General features: G+C 47.3%; 1 protein-coding gene across 6 annotated transcripts in view; it reads left to right on the forward strand.

The window, feature by feature from the left end:
* Positions 1–13,976, forward strand: part of WBP1L (WW domain binding protein 1 like) — an 85,915-nt gene that overhangs the window by 17,654 nt on the left and 54,285 nt on the right. For 2 of the 6 annotated variants that reach the window (XM_042961177.1, XM_042961178.1), the window contains 5 exons: positions 313–379; positions 704–761; positions 1,100–1,149; positions 1,487–1,536; positions 3,571–3,618. In XM_042961177.1, the coding sequence (XP_042817111.1) occupies positions 313–379; positions 704–761; positions 1,100–1,149; positions 1,487–1,536; positions 3,571–3,618 (273 nt within the window). Of the gene's footprint in view, positions 1–65; positions 380–703; positions 762–1,099; positions 1,150–1,486; positions 1,537–3,570; positions 3,619–4,452; positions 5,604–9,371; positions 9,506–13,976 lie in introns of those variants that run through there. The other 4 variants (XM_042961180.1, XM_042961183.1, XM_042961179.1 and 1 more) reach the window with 4 other exon arrangements.

Here is a 13,976-nt window from a genome sequence, read left to right on the forward strand (position 1 = left end):
TTGTTGTTCGTGGTCAGAGCCGGCCCGGGTTCTGTTGCAGGGTCCCCCTGACTCCGTCTTCCTTCCCCTTGATTTCCGTACATTTCTTGTTCAGAACAAGCTTGTCATGTCCTTTCTCCATCATTTCTGGTCCTGAAGCCATAAAAGTCTAGCTAGGTGAGAGAGGGCTGGGTGAGGATACAGCCCCTGACAGATCCATCCCTTCCCCTTTACCAACTCAGACCTGATCCTGACCCTTGACCCAGCCTGCTGGTGCAGTCCACGGATACTGGATGAGGTCATGCCTAACAACTTGCTCTTTTCTGCCCTCAGAGAGCTGCGGCCATAGGCATCACCCAAGTGGTCATTTCTCGGATCACCATGGCAGCCCCTGGCATGAGTAAGTTAAAGAAGTCCTCCTGTCCTGGGGGACCCTGGAACACGTGATGGAGGCCTCAACCACACTCAGCTTTTGGGTGGGAGGTGGGGCCCCAGCTTCTATAGCCATGCTTCTCAAAAAACAAGTGATAGTTCTGGGATGTGGTAGAAATTGCAACTAAGGCTATGCTGGTGACCATATTACATTGTATAAATCTATCAGATCCACGTGCTGTATACCTTACTCCTACATAGTGCTGGAGTGCAGAAGCCCACGGGAGATCACACTGTAGTTCCCAGAACATCAGTCAGAGCTGTGGGGAAGAAAGTTCTTTTCATTCCACAGATACTCCTCAAGTACCTTCAATGTGCTGGGCACAGTGTGGGGTGCCAGGAAGACAGTGGTAAAGAAAATAAATCCCTTCCCCTGGTTTTGCTTTTAGCAGAGGCATGTTACAGAGTACGATAGGAGATTTGTTTGCGTGAGCCTTCAAAGATTTAAGTTTTGAGAAGGATGCTTGGGGCCTGCGGTACATGTCCTGTCACAGGTGTGCAAGTGGAGAAGTTTGGGAAGCACCCTTCTCCTAGGACTTAGGGGACAGCTTGGGGGTGGCTGCACCTACACAGTCTTGAAGTATTTTCAGGAACGTCAGGGGAGGTGGAGGGAATCACCTGACTTTGGGAAGGGGTCTTGGAGAGAGTCTTATGGCCTTCCCCCGAGATTCTCCCTGGTCTCTTGCAGTCTTGCTGCCAGTCATCATGGAAAGGCTGGAGAAGCTGCGTTTCATGAAGGTGAGTGGGGTTCCCTTTTGCATCTTCTCTGCCCAGAGCCCCCCAGCCATACTTAGGAGCACCTGATCCTCGTCCTTCCCTCTAGCTGCTGGCCTTACCTCCTTCAGGGAGGGCCCATACCTGTCCCCGCTGGCTGCCCGCTTTAGATGCCATAGCTGGTTGCTTGGCCTTGTCCGTAGAGAGCAAGAGGAACCCCGTTCTCCCTCCTTCACGGCTAGGCGTTTCATTCCTGTAGGTTTCTGGCTGACTGAGCAGGGGTAGGGCAGGCGTGGGTTTCACATTAAGATCCGTGAATCTTACGTGGATCTTTCTCTTTGTTTATTTTTTTTTTGTCCAGAAAGTCAAGGTCCTGCATGCCCCGTTGCAAGTTCTGCTGTCGGGGTGCTTGTGAGTAACGTGTTTTCTCGTTGTGGGTTCTGTGGCAGCTGGGTCACCCAAACACTGTCTTCTTGTGTCGCCCATGTTGGAGAACGTGCTCTCTTTTACCTGACTTCCATAGTGCCTGAGCTCTATATGTGGGCCACAGCGAGAGCTCTCGCCCCATGTTTCTTGAAGGCATCAGGCTGGCTAGGCTCTATGCACACATCCACGTGGAGAGTGGAGTGCTTGGGTGCCCTCCTGTCCGGGGCCTCCTCTGACCTTCAGACTGGAGAAGAGAGGAAGACCACAATCCAGTCCCACTACAAAAAAGAAATGATAATTCTGTGACAGTGATAGAGGTGTCCGCTAATGCTGAGGTGGTAAGCGTATTGCAATGTCTCACTGTATCAAGTCAACATTCTCTACACCTTACATGGACACCGTGTTCTATGGCAACTATATCTCCGTATAAATCAATTAAGTAAATACACAGACCTGCTGAGACATAACAGTGATGGGACAGCCTGTGGCCGTCACGTGTCCCAACCTCGCACAAAATGAAAACACCATAGGCGCCTGGGTGGCTCTGTCGGTTAAGCGTCTGTCTCTTGATTTTGACTCAGGTCATGATTTCCTGGTTCGTGAGATCGAGCCCTGTGTTGTGCTCTGTGATTACGGCACAGCCTGCTTGGGATTCTTTCTTAATCCCTCTCTCTCTGGTCCTAGCCCGCTCACACTCTCTCCCCCCCGCCCCCCAAATACACAAACATTTGAAAAGTAAGTAAATGGACTGCCTGGGTGGCTCAGTGGGTTAAGTGTCTTGGCTTTGGCTCAGGTTATGATCTCACAGTTCCTGAGTTCAAGCCCAGCACTGGTCTCTGCACTGACAGCTCGGATTCTGTGTGTGTCCCTCTTTCTCTGCCCCTCCCCTGCTTGCGCACATGCGCGCGCTCTCGCGCGCTCTCTCTCTCTCTCTCTCTCAAAAATAAATAAATAAGTAAGTAAGTAAGTAAGTAAGTAAATAAAACACAAGCCATGGCGGCGTGCTTCGGTGCCTGCCCTTGACTGGCTGTGTCCTAGTGTCAGTCACACTTTACAAGGCCATGGGGCTAATGACAAGAACAGGAATAACCAACACGTATTGAGTGTTTCCTGTGTGTCCCTGCTGTGCTCATGGTTCACATCTATAATTTCGCTGAATCTCCTCCGCCCTAGAAGTATAGATAGGGCCGTCATCTCCTTTTACAAATGAAGAAACTGGGGCTCAGAGAGATGGAGACACCCAAGGCTCTGTAGCCCATAATTGCCGGAGTTGTGGTCGGATCCTCGGTAGTCTCCGAGGTGACTCTGCTTACTGAGTCACCACTGAGTGAGTGGTTCCCACGAGCTGAGTGCCACATGTGCACTTTTCATTTAATCCCCACGGAGGCCCTGCAGAGTAGGTATCCTTGTCTTCCCCCTGCTGGCTCAGGGGTAACTCGCCCAATATGACACAGCGAGGAAGTAGCAAAGCTGGGATATGAACCTTGGTCTGTTAGATTCCCAAGTACTGTAAGACAAGACCCTGGAGCTGAAACATCTGAGAACCTTAGAAATGCTCTTAAGCCCTTCCCCAGACCTCCTGAGTCAGCATCGCTTTTTAACAAGCCCCATGAGTTACTTGCACGCACAGTGAAGTTTGAGAAGCTGCCCTGTTCTGGTCTCCACCAGCCCAGGTGTTCATGGCTGTGGGGGCAGGACCTCAGGTGTCATAACCCTCACTGCTCAGTGCTTGTGGTCTTTAGGGCTGCTAGTTATACTCCCAGTGCCTTCGTTATCTTCATCTGCTTGGACAACAGGTGGATGTGGGAGGTGGAGGGAGGCTGATTCCATCCCATCCCAGAATGAATATCCTGGCACTGAGAGACCAAGAGAAGAGTTGCAGGGAGAGGAGCCATGGGGTGGCGGGGAGGGCAGGCTGGGTGAGTGGGCATCTCCTCCTTCCTTTGGGGGACTCAGAGATAGGATGTGAGTAGGCCTGTGGGGAGATGCCCCTGACACTTTGTTTCTCCTTTCTTCCAGCCTCATCTTCATGGTGCCAGTGGCCTGTGGGCTCTTCCCACAGAAATGGTAACAGCTCTTCGTTCCTCACTTTGTTTTACTGAATGCCCTGTCCCTGCTCTCCCTGACCTGCCTGCTGTCCTGAGGGAGACAAGGAGGGGCAGGAAGGGCAGCATTTTTGTCTAAGGACAAGTGCCTATCAGCCTAAACTCTGGGCCTCTTAGCCCCGGGGGGAATGGTAAACCAAAACAGAGCTCCACGGGGTGGAGGCATGAGTGGCTTCCTCCCAGTGGAGCAAGGACTGCCTTGGAGGGAAGTGGGGGAACAACAAGAAACTTTCTGTCCCTGCTGGTTAGGTTATTAGATACATCCTCCCTGGCTAGATCTGGTCCTTGAAATTGAACAAAGGTACAGATACTTATTCTGGCTTGTGTTTGCTAGGGGGTGGATGACTTGGGCCTCTCTATTTCTCTTGCATGTCCTGGCAGGGAAGGGATGTGAAAAGGGATGATGGAAAGGGGAAACAAAGCATCAGATTGTGGGAGGGGAGAGGATTAGCTCCAGGAGACGAAGTGCAGCTTGGATGTATACCGAGAAGATACCAGGTTCCCCTGCTGTAGTATTCATATTTCAGTGTCGTGTGCTAGACTTCTGTGTTCCAAGCACACAGGAGACGTGCTTGTGCTTGTAATCTTGCAGAGAAGATGGAAGTTTGGCACCAAGGAGAATGAAGTCAGGCCCGAGTAGAAGTAAAAGCAATATATTATGTTGTATAGAGGCCATTCATTCTGATGGAAAAATCAGGGAGGGCTTCTTAGAGATGGCATTTGAGTTGGACTTTATCTGACGATAATTTGTTGCTTGTCCAGTTGGCACGCTCATAATCCCCTTCTGTCTTCTCAGTGAATTGCCAGTTTCTTATCTGGAACCAGAGCTCCAAGACGCCATTAGAGCCAAGTATGGAGAACTTGTGCCTTATGTCTACTTCAATAAGGGCCTCTAAATGCCCCACCCCAGTAAGGACCAGTCTGTGCCCATATTCACCAGCTCCTCAGCTGCTCTGTATACCTGTCCCCTCATTCCTCTGCCCACAGGGCCTGAAGGCCAGGGTGGATTTGGTAGGTGGGGAGCCTCGTGTTTTCACCCAGGCTTATTGGACTCCAGAGGATAAAAGTGAACAAGGGGAGCAAAAGCCAAGTCTTCTATCTGTTCCTCCCTTAACCACCATCCCCTGGAGACCAGGAGCTGAGACCCCCTGAGGGAGATACTCAGACCGTTTGGAAAAATTAGGAAACTTTGGGGATTCTAGTTCCAGCCAGGACTGGGGAAGAGCCCCTGGGACAAAAAGATGCTCTTACTCCTCTTCTCTTCCTCCTCGTCTTGTCTCATGCTATGAAACTTTTTACCCTTGCAATTCTAGCTAACTCAGGAAGGGAGGGGAAGAAGCCTTTGCCAACGTGGGGCTCTTCTCTGTTCTTTCTCATTCTCGTCCCCAGTGTCCCCTGGTCAGAAAGCATCTTTGGGAGTGCTGCTAAACTTGAGATAGGCCGTTTCATGAGGCAGCAAAGTTTCATGGTGCTTTAAGCCCTGTCTATTGACACTGACTTTGATCTCCTATGCTAAAATCATGTCTGATTTTGCTTCTCTGTGTTTGAAAAATAAGTCCACTAACTGTGAGTAAAAAGAATATATGTAGGCATTAACAGCACATTTTAATGGGTATATTTTCCTAGCTGCCTCCCTTCTCAGCCCATTGGGTTAAACACCAAAGACTAGTGTGTTCTGAATAGGAAAGAGAAGTTTTATTTGGATACCTCTGAGAAGTAACCAACCAGGACCAAAGAGCCTTAAAGGACACACAGCAAAGTGCAGCCATTTGCCCGTCCCATCTTGGCTGCTGTAGGTGACTTTTCAGGCTCGGGGTGGGGTGGGGGTGGAAGGAGACCATTGTGGCTTACGAGGGATCAATGTCTGTCTGAGTTTCATCTGGTAGAATTTCCTGACTGTTCAAAGGATATCACTGTGAATCAAATAAATTTCTTGAAAGAGTGTAATGAACTGTATGCAGACTGAATTAGTAAAGCCTGGATGGAAAGCAGGATCTGGTCTCACTTTGACCTTGGCATGCAAGAGGTTATCACAACTATAAGGGAACCTGTCTGATGCCTGGAGGTGATTGTTTATTTCCCTTATTACAGAGGAAAAATATGCTGGACGCTGCAGAATGGGAGCTTTGTTGTTCTAGAGCAGCAAACCGTGGCTCAAGGGCCTAAATCCACCTGCTACTTGTTTTTGTGTGCCTGGGAATTATATTTTAAAAGGCAAAAAAAGAAAAAGCCAAGAATATATGACAGAGATCCCCATGTATGTGGCATGCAAAGCATAAAATATTTGCTCTCTGGCCCTGTACACAAAATGTTTCCCCTACTCTGGAGCAATGGCTCTTAATATATTTCAGAATCACCTGGATGGGTTGTTAAAATAGAAAGTGTGGGTCCAGATATATCTCTTGAGGCAAGGAAAACAAAAGCAAAAATAAACTATTGTTACTACATCAAAATAAAAAGCTACACAGCCGAAGAAACAGTCAACAAAACTAAAAGACAAGCTACTGAATGGGAGAAGATATTTGCAAATGACATAGCTGATACAGGGTTCTTATCCAAAATACATAAAGAACTTATACAACTCAACACACACAAAAACAAATAATCCAGTAAAAAAAAAAAAAAAAAAAAAAAAATGGGCAGGAAAAGGCACCTGGCTGGCTCAGCTGGAAAAGCATGGACTCTTGATCTTGGGATTGTGGGTTCAAACCCCACGTTGGGTAGAGAGTATTTAAATAAAATTAGTTTTGTAAAAAAAAATAGGCAGAAGACATGAACAGACATTTCTCTGAAGAAGACATGCAGGGGTGTGTGGGTGGCTCTGTCGTTTAAAGTGTCCCGACTCTTGATTTCGTCTCAGGTCATGATCTCATGGTTCTTGGGTTTGAGCCCTGTCTTGGGCTCTGTGTTGGCAATGTGGAGCCTGCTTGGGATTCTCTCTGTTTATCCCCTGTGGCTCGCTCTCTCTCTCTCTCTCTCTCTCTCTCTCTCAAAATAAGTAAACATTAAAAAAATTTTAGGGGTGCCTGGGTGGCTCAGTCGCTTAAGCATCTGACTTGTTTTCAGCTTAGGTCATGAGTTCCCGGTTTTGTGGGTTCAAGCCCTATGTTGGGAGCCTGCTTGGGATTGATTGTCTTCTCTTTCTGCCCCTCCCCTGCTCACACTCTCTGTCTCTCTCAAAATAAGTAAAATTAAAACAAAACAGAACTCATAAATTCATCCTTTTAAAGTGTACAATTCTATGGGTTTTAGTACATCCAGAGTTGTAATCATTATCACTAATTTCAGAATATTTTTATTACTCCCCAAAGAAACTCTGTACCATTTGGCAGTCTCTGGATTCCCTTCATCCCGCACCCCCTTGAAACTCCTTATCTACTTTCTGCCTTTATGGATTGGCCTATTCTGGACTTCATATAAAGGAAATCATACAGTTCATGGCCTTCTGTGTCTGACTTCTTTCATTTAGCATGATATTTTCAAAGTTCATCCATTCCATAACATTGCAATTTGACTTTAGCTAATTTCTGAGCAGAAAAGTCTGCGTCTCTGAGCCAGCTTCCTTAGGATAGGAGATCTGGCCTCCACTTTGCCCATTTCCAAAGGCAAATAGGAAAAACATTACCAGAGCAAGCCAGAGCTTGGAAGCAGTCCCACACTGATGTTCTTTCAAGAATTGACAACCTTCTCCTTTCCTTCCCAGCTCTTTAAACTTCCTAGCATCCCTCCTCCTTTTATAGACAATCTCTCTTTTGGAAAAGTCTGAAGTTTGTAGTGGCTACAGTTTAGAGGACTTTAGAGAGTGCTCCCTCAAACTGCACCTCAGCTCCATTTTGCAAGACCTCTCTGCTTCTCTTTGAGTTGGCACCTGTGGGATGTCAGAAGCGAGGTGATTAGGGTGACTCAAACACCTTCGTGTGAGAAGTGTTAATCCAGACAGGTAGGGTTTAGTGTTTGTCCCATGCAGCGGCTCAATTTAAGCTTTCAGGTAAAGAAAGGGAAGTTAGGACAAAAACCTCCTGTGTTTGCTAAATTGAAATTAGCATCCTGATGATGATACCTGGCTTTTACATAGGAAGGCTTCTAAAACCTTGAAGCCAGGACTGAGACCCTGTGCTGTGAAAATAATTTGGCCTGTGCCTAGTACTGAATCTTTATTTCTCCCCTAGGGAGCTTGATTGTAGTATGGATGAATTTCTAAGACATTTGAGATTGGCAAAAACACTTGTTACCTTTTGTAACACTTGGGAAAGTAGGATCAAGATAGAGGCAGAACCAATCTCTTCACTCTTATCTGTTTCCCACTTTGCCACCATTTAAGCCAAGAACAAACTCCCTGTGGGCTCAGCCATGGGCTAGACTAGGCCAGGCTACAAAATGCTTTGGCAGGATTTTGAGAGGAAATTGGCTGCTACAGGAATCTGGCCTCTCTGGCATGGTTCTTCACTTGTTCATTTATTTTACGAACATTGTTGGACTCATGGTTGGGCTTTGTACAAGATGTTGCAGGGATATCTTAAAAAAAAAAAAAAAAAAAAAAAAAGAATAACACCCGGTGTGCCATACAAAAAGCTGTGAATTTAGTGGTAGGGGCCAGCCAGGCAGATACTACAATCAGATACAGTGTGTTTTAGTGTTATGGGAATCCAGAAGAAGAAACAAGGGAGGGGGTGGGAACTAGAAGTTCCCCAGCACACTGGGGCATCTCTTAAGAGTTTGGTGTAAGTGGAATGTGTGGGGAAATGTAGTGGCAGATGAGATAAAAAGAAGTAGGCAGGCATCAGGATACAAGAGAGAACCCTATTGAGTAGTTTGGACTATATATTCCGTAGGTAGTTGAAGTATTTCAACAGGGAAAGCCGTAAGACGGTACGTCAAGAGCGCACTTGCTGTGGCGTGCGGCAGGCATTCGAGAGGGAAGAATTGGCAACTAGGGCCAGCAGGGAGAGCGTTTGTGTTTAGCCGGAAGATGAGAACACGGACGGAAACAATGGGAGTGGATTTCAGAGCGATTTCTGAGGTAGAGTCAATAGAATGTTGTCCCTGGAACTTGGGGTGACACAGCACCGTGCCTCAGGTAAAGGTATTATTTCACAGAGAATTCACACGGACCTAACCTACCACTGGGCGATTTGAGCCAAGGTACCAGGGCTGTGCTTCAAAACAAAAGACGTCAAAAGATTTTTAGGCTGCAATTGTTTTCTTCGTTAGGAGTACCACAACTTATTTTCCAATACTCTTCAGAATTACCATACCCCTCTTCGCTGTCTTTGCAGAAGTGTAGAAATCTAGCACTTCCGCCACGCTTAAGATGGCTGCATCCGAATTAGACTTGCCGATGTTCGTACCAGAGGGCCCCGCCCCCGGATCGGAGCTCCTTCCGCCACTCTCTGTGGCGTGGGGCGCGTTTACACCGCCATGCAGCACTCAAGATGGCCCGGCTTCCTCCTACTTTTCATTGGCTGGATCTCTCAGGTCTTCCGTCTCCATTGGGAGGGTGAAGGGGCGGAACTTCTACTTGATCGACAGCTATTTTGGTCAATGGACGAAGGGCAAGAGCCCGTGAACCGCTGGAACTGGAGAGCCTGCCCAGTGTGTGGGAGGGTGTTTGGGCTGGGGCGGGGTGGAGCAGAGCCGGAAGCGGGAGGGGAGAGTGAAACAGGAAAAGAAGGGAAGAAGGAAGAAGAGGGAAGAGGAGGAGAGGGAGGAGGAGGAGGGAGGTGGCGGCGCCGTGGCGGAGGAGCAGGAGCAGGAGGGGGATGGAGAGGAGAAGGCTCCTGGGTGGCATGGCGCTCCTGCTCCTCCAGGCGCTGCCCAGCCCCCTGTCAGCCAGGGCTGAACCCCCGCAGGTAAGGGGGAGGGGGCGTCCGGGCCAGCCTGGGGGCCTGGGGGTCGTCGAGGCCTGGCTGGAGGGGGCTGAAGACGGCGTCGCTGCCTGGCTGGAGGGGGCTGAAAGAGTGTCGTCGTCAAGAGTTGAGGGGGTCCCGAGAGTGGCTCCCGTGCCTGGAGTGGACAGGCTCTAAGGGGGCGTCGGTGTTTAGCTGAGGGACACCTGTTTTGGTGTCAGGGAAGTGGCACAGGCATGGTGCCCAGTGAGTGAGGGACCTTTGCGAGAGCTGTTAGGTCAGATGGGCTGGGATGACCGTGACTGGGTAGTGGGGCCCGGCTGAGGCGTGGGGGGCGCATTCGTGCCCCCGCGTGGAGCCGGTCTTCAAGGCAGTAATGCAGTGTGTACGTGTGTGCGGGTAGGGGTAAGTGGGTTATTGAGCTGGCCTGTGAGGGAAGAGGGGCTGAGAGGGTATTTATTTCATACTGGACAGGGAAAAGTTCTGAGCGTATCTTGGCTCCATTTTTAATGTGTTGGAGGCAAAGGGTTGGAGGCCGGGCTCTTGGAACGCCTGTGGGATGGAGTAGATCAGGACCCTTCAGGAGGAGGGCACACTTGAGCTGTAACAAGCTCTTGCTGTTAGGCTGGCTGGCTTGGGAGAGCCAGCCACTGATGCTGATCTAGGCCAGTTCGGGGCTTTTGAGCAGAGGGTGGTGCTGATGCCAACATGGGCAGCGAATGGAGCACCCCAGCTTTTCTTGCTGGGTGGCTTGCTTTTTATCCAGGCAGAGAAGCTTGCTTGTGCCGATTCCAGCTCTGGCTGGCATTTCGAAACCCTAATGGGAGTGTTACTCCTGGTGCCAAGTTGGGTGGGGTGCAGTAGGGGGAATCACCCCTCCTTCCTTTGCATTTGGCAAGGCTTTACCATTCTATTTTCTTCACTTTCTGTTCTCTTCCCTGTCTTTTCAGAAGAGAATAGACACGCGCTCACTTTCACACATGGCATGATGGCAGAGTCTATCCAGCTTAGCACTTGAACTTTGCGTTGTGATCAAGAGTAGAAGCCGAGTGCCAGCAAAAATACTATCTTTGCCCTAGGAGTTTATGGGCTTCCTTTTTACATGTACATCTTGTTTTGCCCATTAGTATCCCTTATTTTATTTTTTTATTAGTTTTTTAAGTTTGTTTATTGAGAGAGAGAGAGAGAGAGAGAGAGAGAGAGAGCGTGAGTGAGCATGAGTGGGGGTAGGTGCAGAGAGAGAGGGGGAGAGAGAATTCCAGTCACACAGCGCAGAGCCCGACGTGGAGCTCAAACTCAGGAACCACTAGATCATGACCTGAGCTGAAATCAAAAGTCGGACTTAACCGACTTAACTACCCAGGCACCCCAGTATCCTTTATTTAAAAAATTAATTAGTTTTTAAAGTGAGGTGAAATTCACCTAACATAAACCATTTAAAACCATTTTACCATTTTAAAGTGAACAATTCAGTGGTGTTTAGTACATTCACAATGTTGTGCAACCACTACATCTAGTTCCAAAACATTTTCATCACTTGAAAAGAAAACCATCTACCCATTAAGCAGTTCCTCCCTGATTTCCCTTTCTCCCAGCTCCTGGCAACCACCAATCAGTTTCCTGTCTCCATGGATTTACCCTTTCGGGATATTGCAGAGAAACAATTTGTGATATTTTGTGTCTGCTTTCCTTTAACATCATGTTTGTGAGGTTCATCATGTCACATGATTACATGTTACACATGGGTTACGTGTTATACATCGTAACATGTACCAGCACCTCAATCCTTTTTGTGGCTGAATGATACTCCATTGTATGGCTATACCACAATTTGTTATTCATTTATCTGTTCAAGTGTCTTCTGTCCCTGCCCTCCCCCCCCCCCCAATCTATTTATGTACATTTGAAATAACATGTGAAAGGAATAGAGCTCCTTTTCTTGCCCAGTATATTCCCTTTTCTAGGGCTGGGACCTTTCCATTTTAGGGTTTGTTGCAGTTCTTCCTTGTCCTAGTTAAAATCATAAACTGGCAGGAGAGATATTTTCTTTGTTTACTGGAAAAGTTAGAACCCTCAGGACTGGTGAAGTTAAGAAGTATAGAAGTTGACACAACAAAATATACAGGAAACTGTTGCTTTGCCTTTGCATCTATTTCTGTAAGTAAAGAAAGGTCATTCTCAATATCCAGTAAATAACATTGCTGGTGGAGGGTTGATTTAAGAACATTGCAGCCTTAGATGGGTGCCCTAGGCCTGTGGATGCTTCACCCGGCTGGAAGAGCAGTGGTGGGCCTCCTGAGTTGATGGTGGGAACCGGATCCACTTCCTTGGCAGAGGATGGAAAGTGGAGGTTCCCACCAGGTCATGGAGGCCTGGGAGCTGGCGAGATGTGGGAGGGGAACTTCAGTATCATGCCAGTTTATCGATCACAGGCCGTTTTCTTGCCATTTCTCTGCCACTTCCAATACTTATTTTGGGGACAGGGTGGCTTTTGTACTTTGTTCCATTTGGGTGGATCTCGTGCTGACCAGCAGCTATTATGTGGTTACAGTTCCTGCAGAGAAGAGAAAGTTTTTTGTAATGAGTGGGCTCCCTCTTCCTGACCCTCCCCCCACCCAATACTCCCATCCCCACCTCATACCCTTGTCTTTTTCTGTCCATGAGTGCTAGATATCTATAGTGAGATTTGTGTTTTGAATTTTAACCTTTGGAATGGAAGTTACTATATAATTATTAACTCTGAATCCAGCACTGTTTAGTCAATTTGGTTTTTGTTTTGAGGTTTTTGTTGATTTTTGGCTTGTAGAAATCAGTAAAAAAAAAAAAAAAAAAAAAAAAAATCCGAGACCATTTTGGCATAGGACATACTTCAGGTACTCACTGTCCTTATTTCAACAAGTGGCTTCCAGCTAACTCTGAGTCAAGGAGGACTCAGCTGTACTCATTCCGTATTGAACATGGTGTGGGTATCTTATTACATTATTTTTCCCTTGAAATGCCACTATCAAATACAATCTTTTTTTTTTTTTTTTTTTTTTTTCATATGTATCTAATATCAGAAATATAAAGGGGCGTCTGGGTGGCTCAGTCGGTTAAGCGGCCGACTTCGGCTCAGGTCATGATCTCGCGGTCCGTGAGTTCGAGCCCTGTGTCGGGCTCTGTGCTGACAGCTCAGAGCCTGGAGCCTGTTTCAGATTCTGTGTCTCCCTTTCTCTGACCCTCCCCTGTTCATGCTCTGTCTCTCCCTGTCTCAAAAATAAATAAAAAAACGTTAAAAAAAAATTAAAAAAAAATATATGGCATTAAGGCAGCTTACTTTCCCTGTTGCCAGCTCTCCACTGGAATTGTCATTTCTTGTCATCCTGGCCCAGGAAAGTTAACAGCCTAGCTTACTTCTGAGATTGGGAACTTGGACTTGACTCTCCTATAGGTTACTGTGACTCAGATGTCACTCCTTAAATCCATAAAGAGTTAGGAAAAAAAAAAAAAAAAAAAAAGCCGTGGAGTTGCCAGACTGAGACCTTGGCATTTGTCTCTTCTAGTTAAATAATGGTTGAGATACATAGAGTTCATTTCTTTCTATTGTTGGTTAGATTCAACTAGAACAATCTGACTATTACTTAAAATAAAGTTTGTGGTGCCTGGGTGGCTCAGTCTGTTGAGCGTCCGACTTTGGCTCAGGTCGTGATCTCATGGTTTGTGGGTTCGAGCCCCACGTCGGGCTCTGTGCTGACAGCTCAGATCCTGGAGCCTGCTTCGGATTCTGTGTCTCCCTCTCTCTCTGCCACCGCCCACCCCCCCCCCCCCCGACTCTGTCTCTCTCTCCTTCAAAAATAAACATTAAAAATTTTTTTAAATAAAGTTTTAGTAGAAATGTCTTTTTCCATAAAGCCCCCCAGCTAAGGGTCTGGGCACAAATCTCCAGAGACAATCCTTACCTTTCCTCTGCCATTTTTAAAACTTTGAGTTGGGGGTCCTAATTCCTGATTTTTTTTCTTACCTCACCTCTCCCCTGCCTCACCAACTTGGCCCCAGTTTTCAGTTCAGAAGGCTTAGTTCACTTTCTTTCTTAAAAACAGCATTTCAGTGTGATTACCATCATTTCTTCTTAGAGAATAGTGGGAGATGGAACATCCAGACCCTAATTCCCTGTCCCTCATTTTCTTAGTCTGTTTTATATACCAAAGTGAGCATTTGTCTCAAATCAACACCTTGAGTTTCTGTAATTCTACTTTCAGTAGAATTCAGCAACCATTTATTGAAATGTCTGCTCTGGGGGTGGGAACCCTTAGATGAGTAACTGAATACCAGTCCTCAAGGAGCTGGTAATCTTTTGGGAAAGACAGGTAACACACACAATGATTTGTAACCCGGAGGCATCAGTGCCCTAAAGGATGTGCACACAAAGGACGGTGGGAACAGTTGGTTCTGCTCCTGACAGGGGAAGGTGGGATTTAGGAAAATCTTCACAGAA

This window comes from Panthera tigris, chromosome D2, assembly GCF_018350195.1.
Source record: "Panthera tigris isolate Pti1 chromosome D2, P.tigris_Pti1_mat1.1, whole genome shotgun sequence".
Lineage (NCBI taxonomy): Eukaryota > Metazoa > Chordata > Mammalia > Carnivora > Felidae > Panthera > Panthera tigris.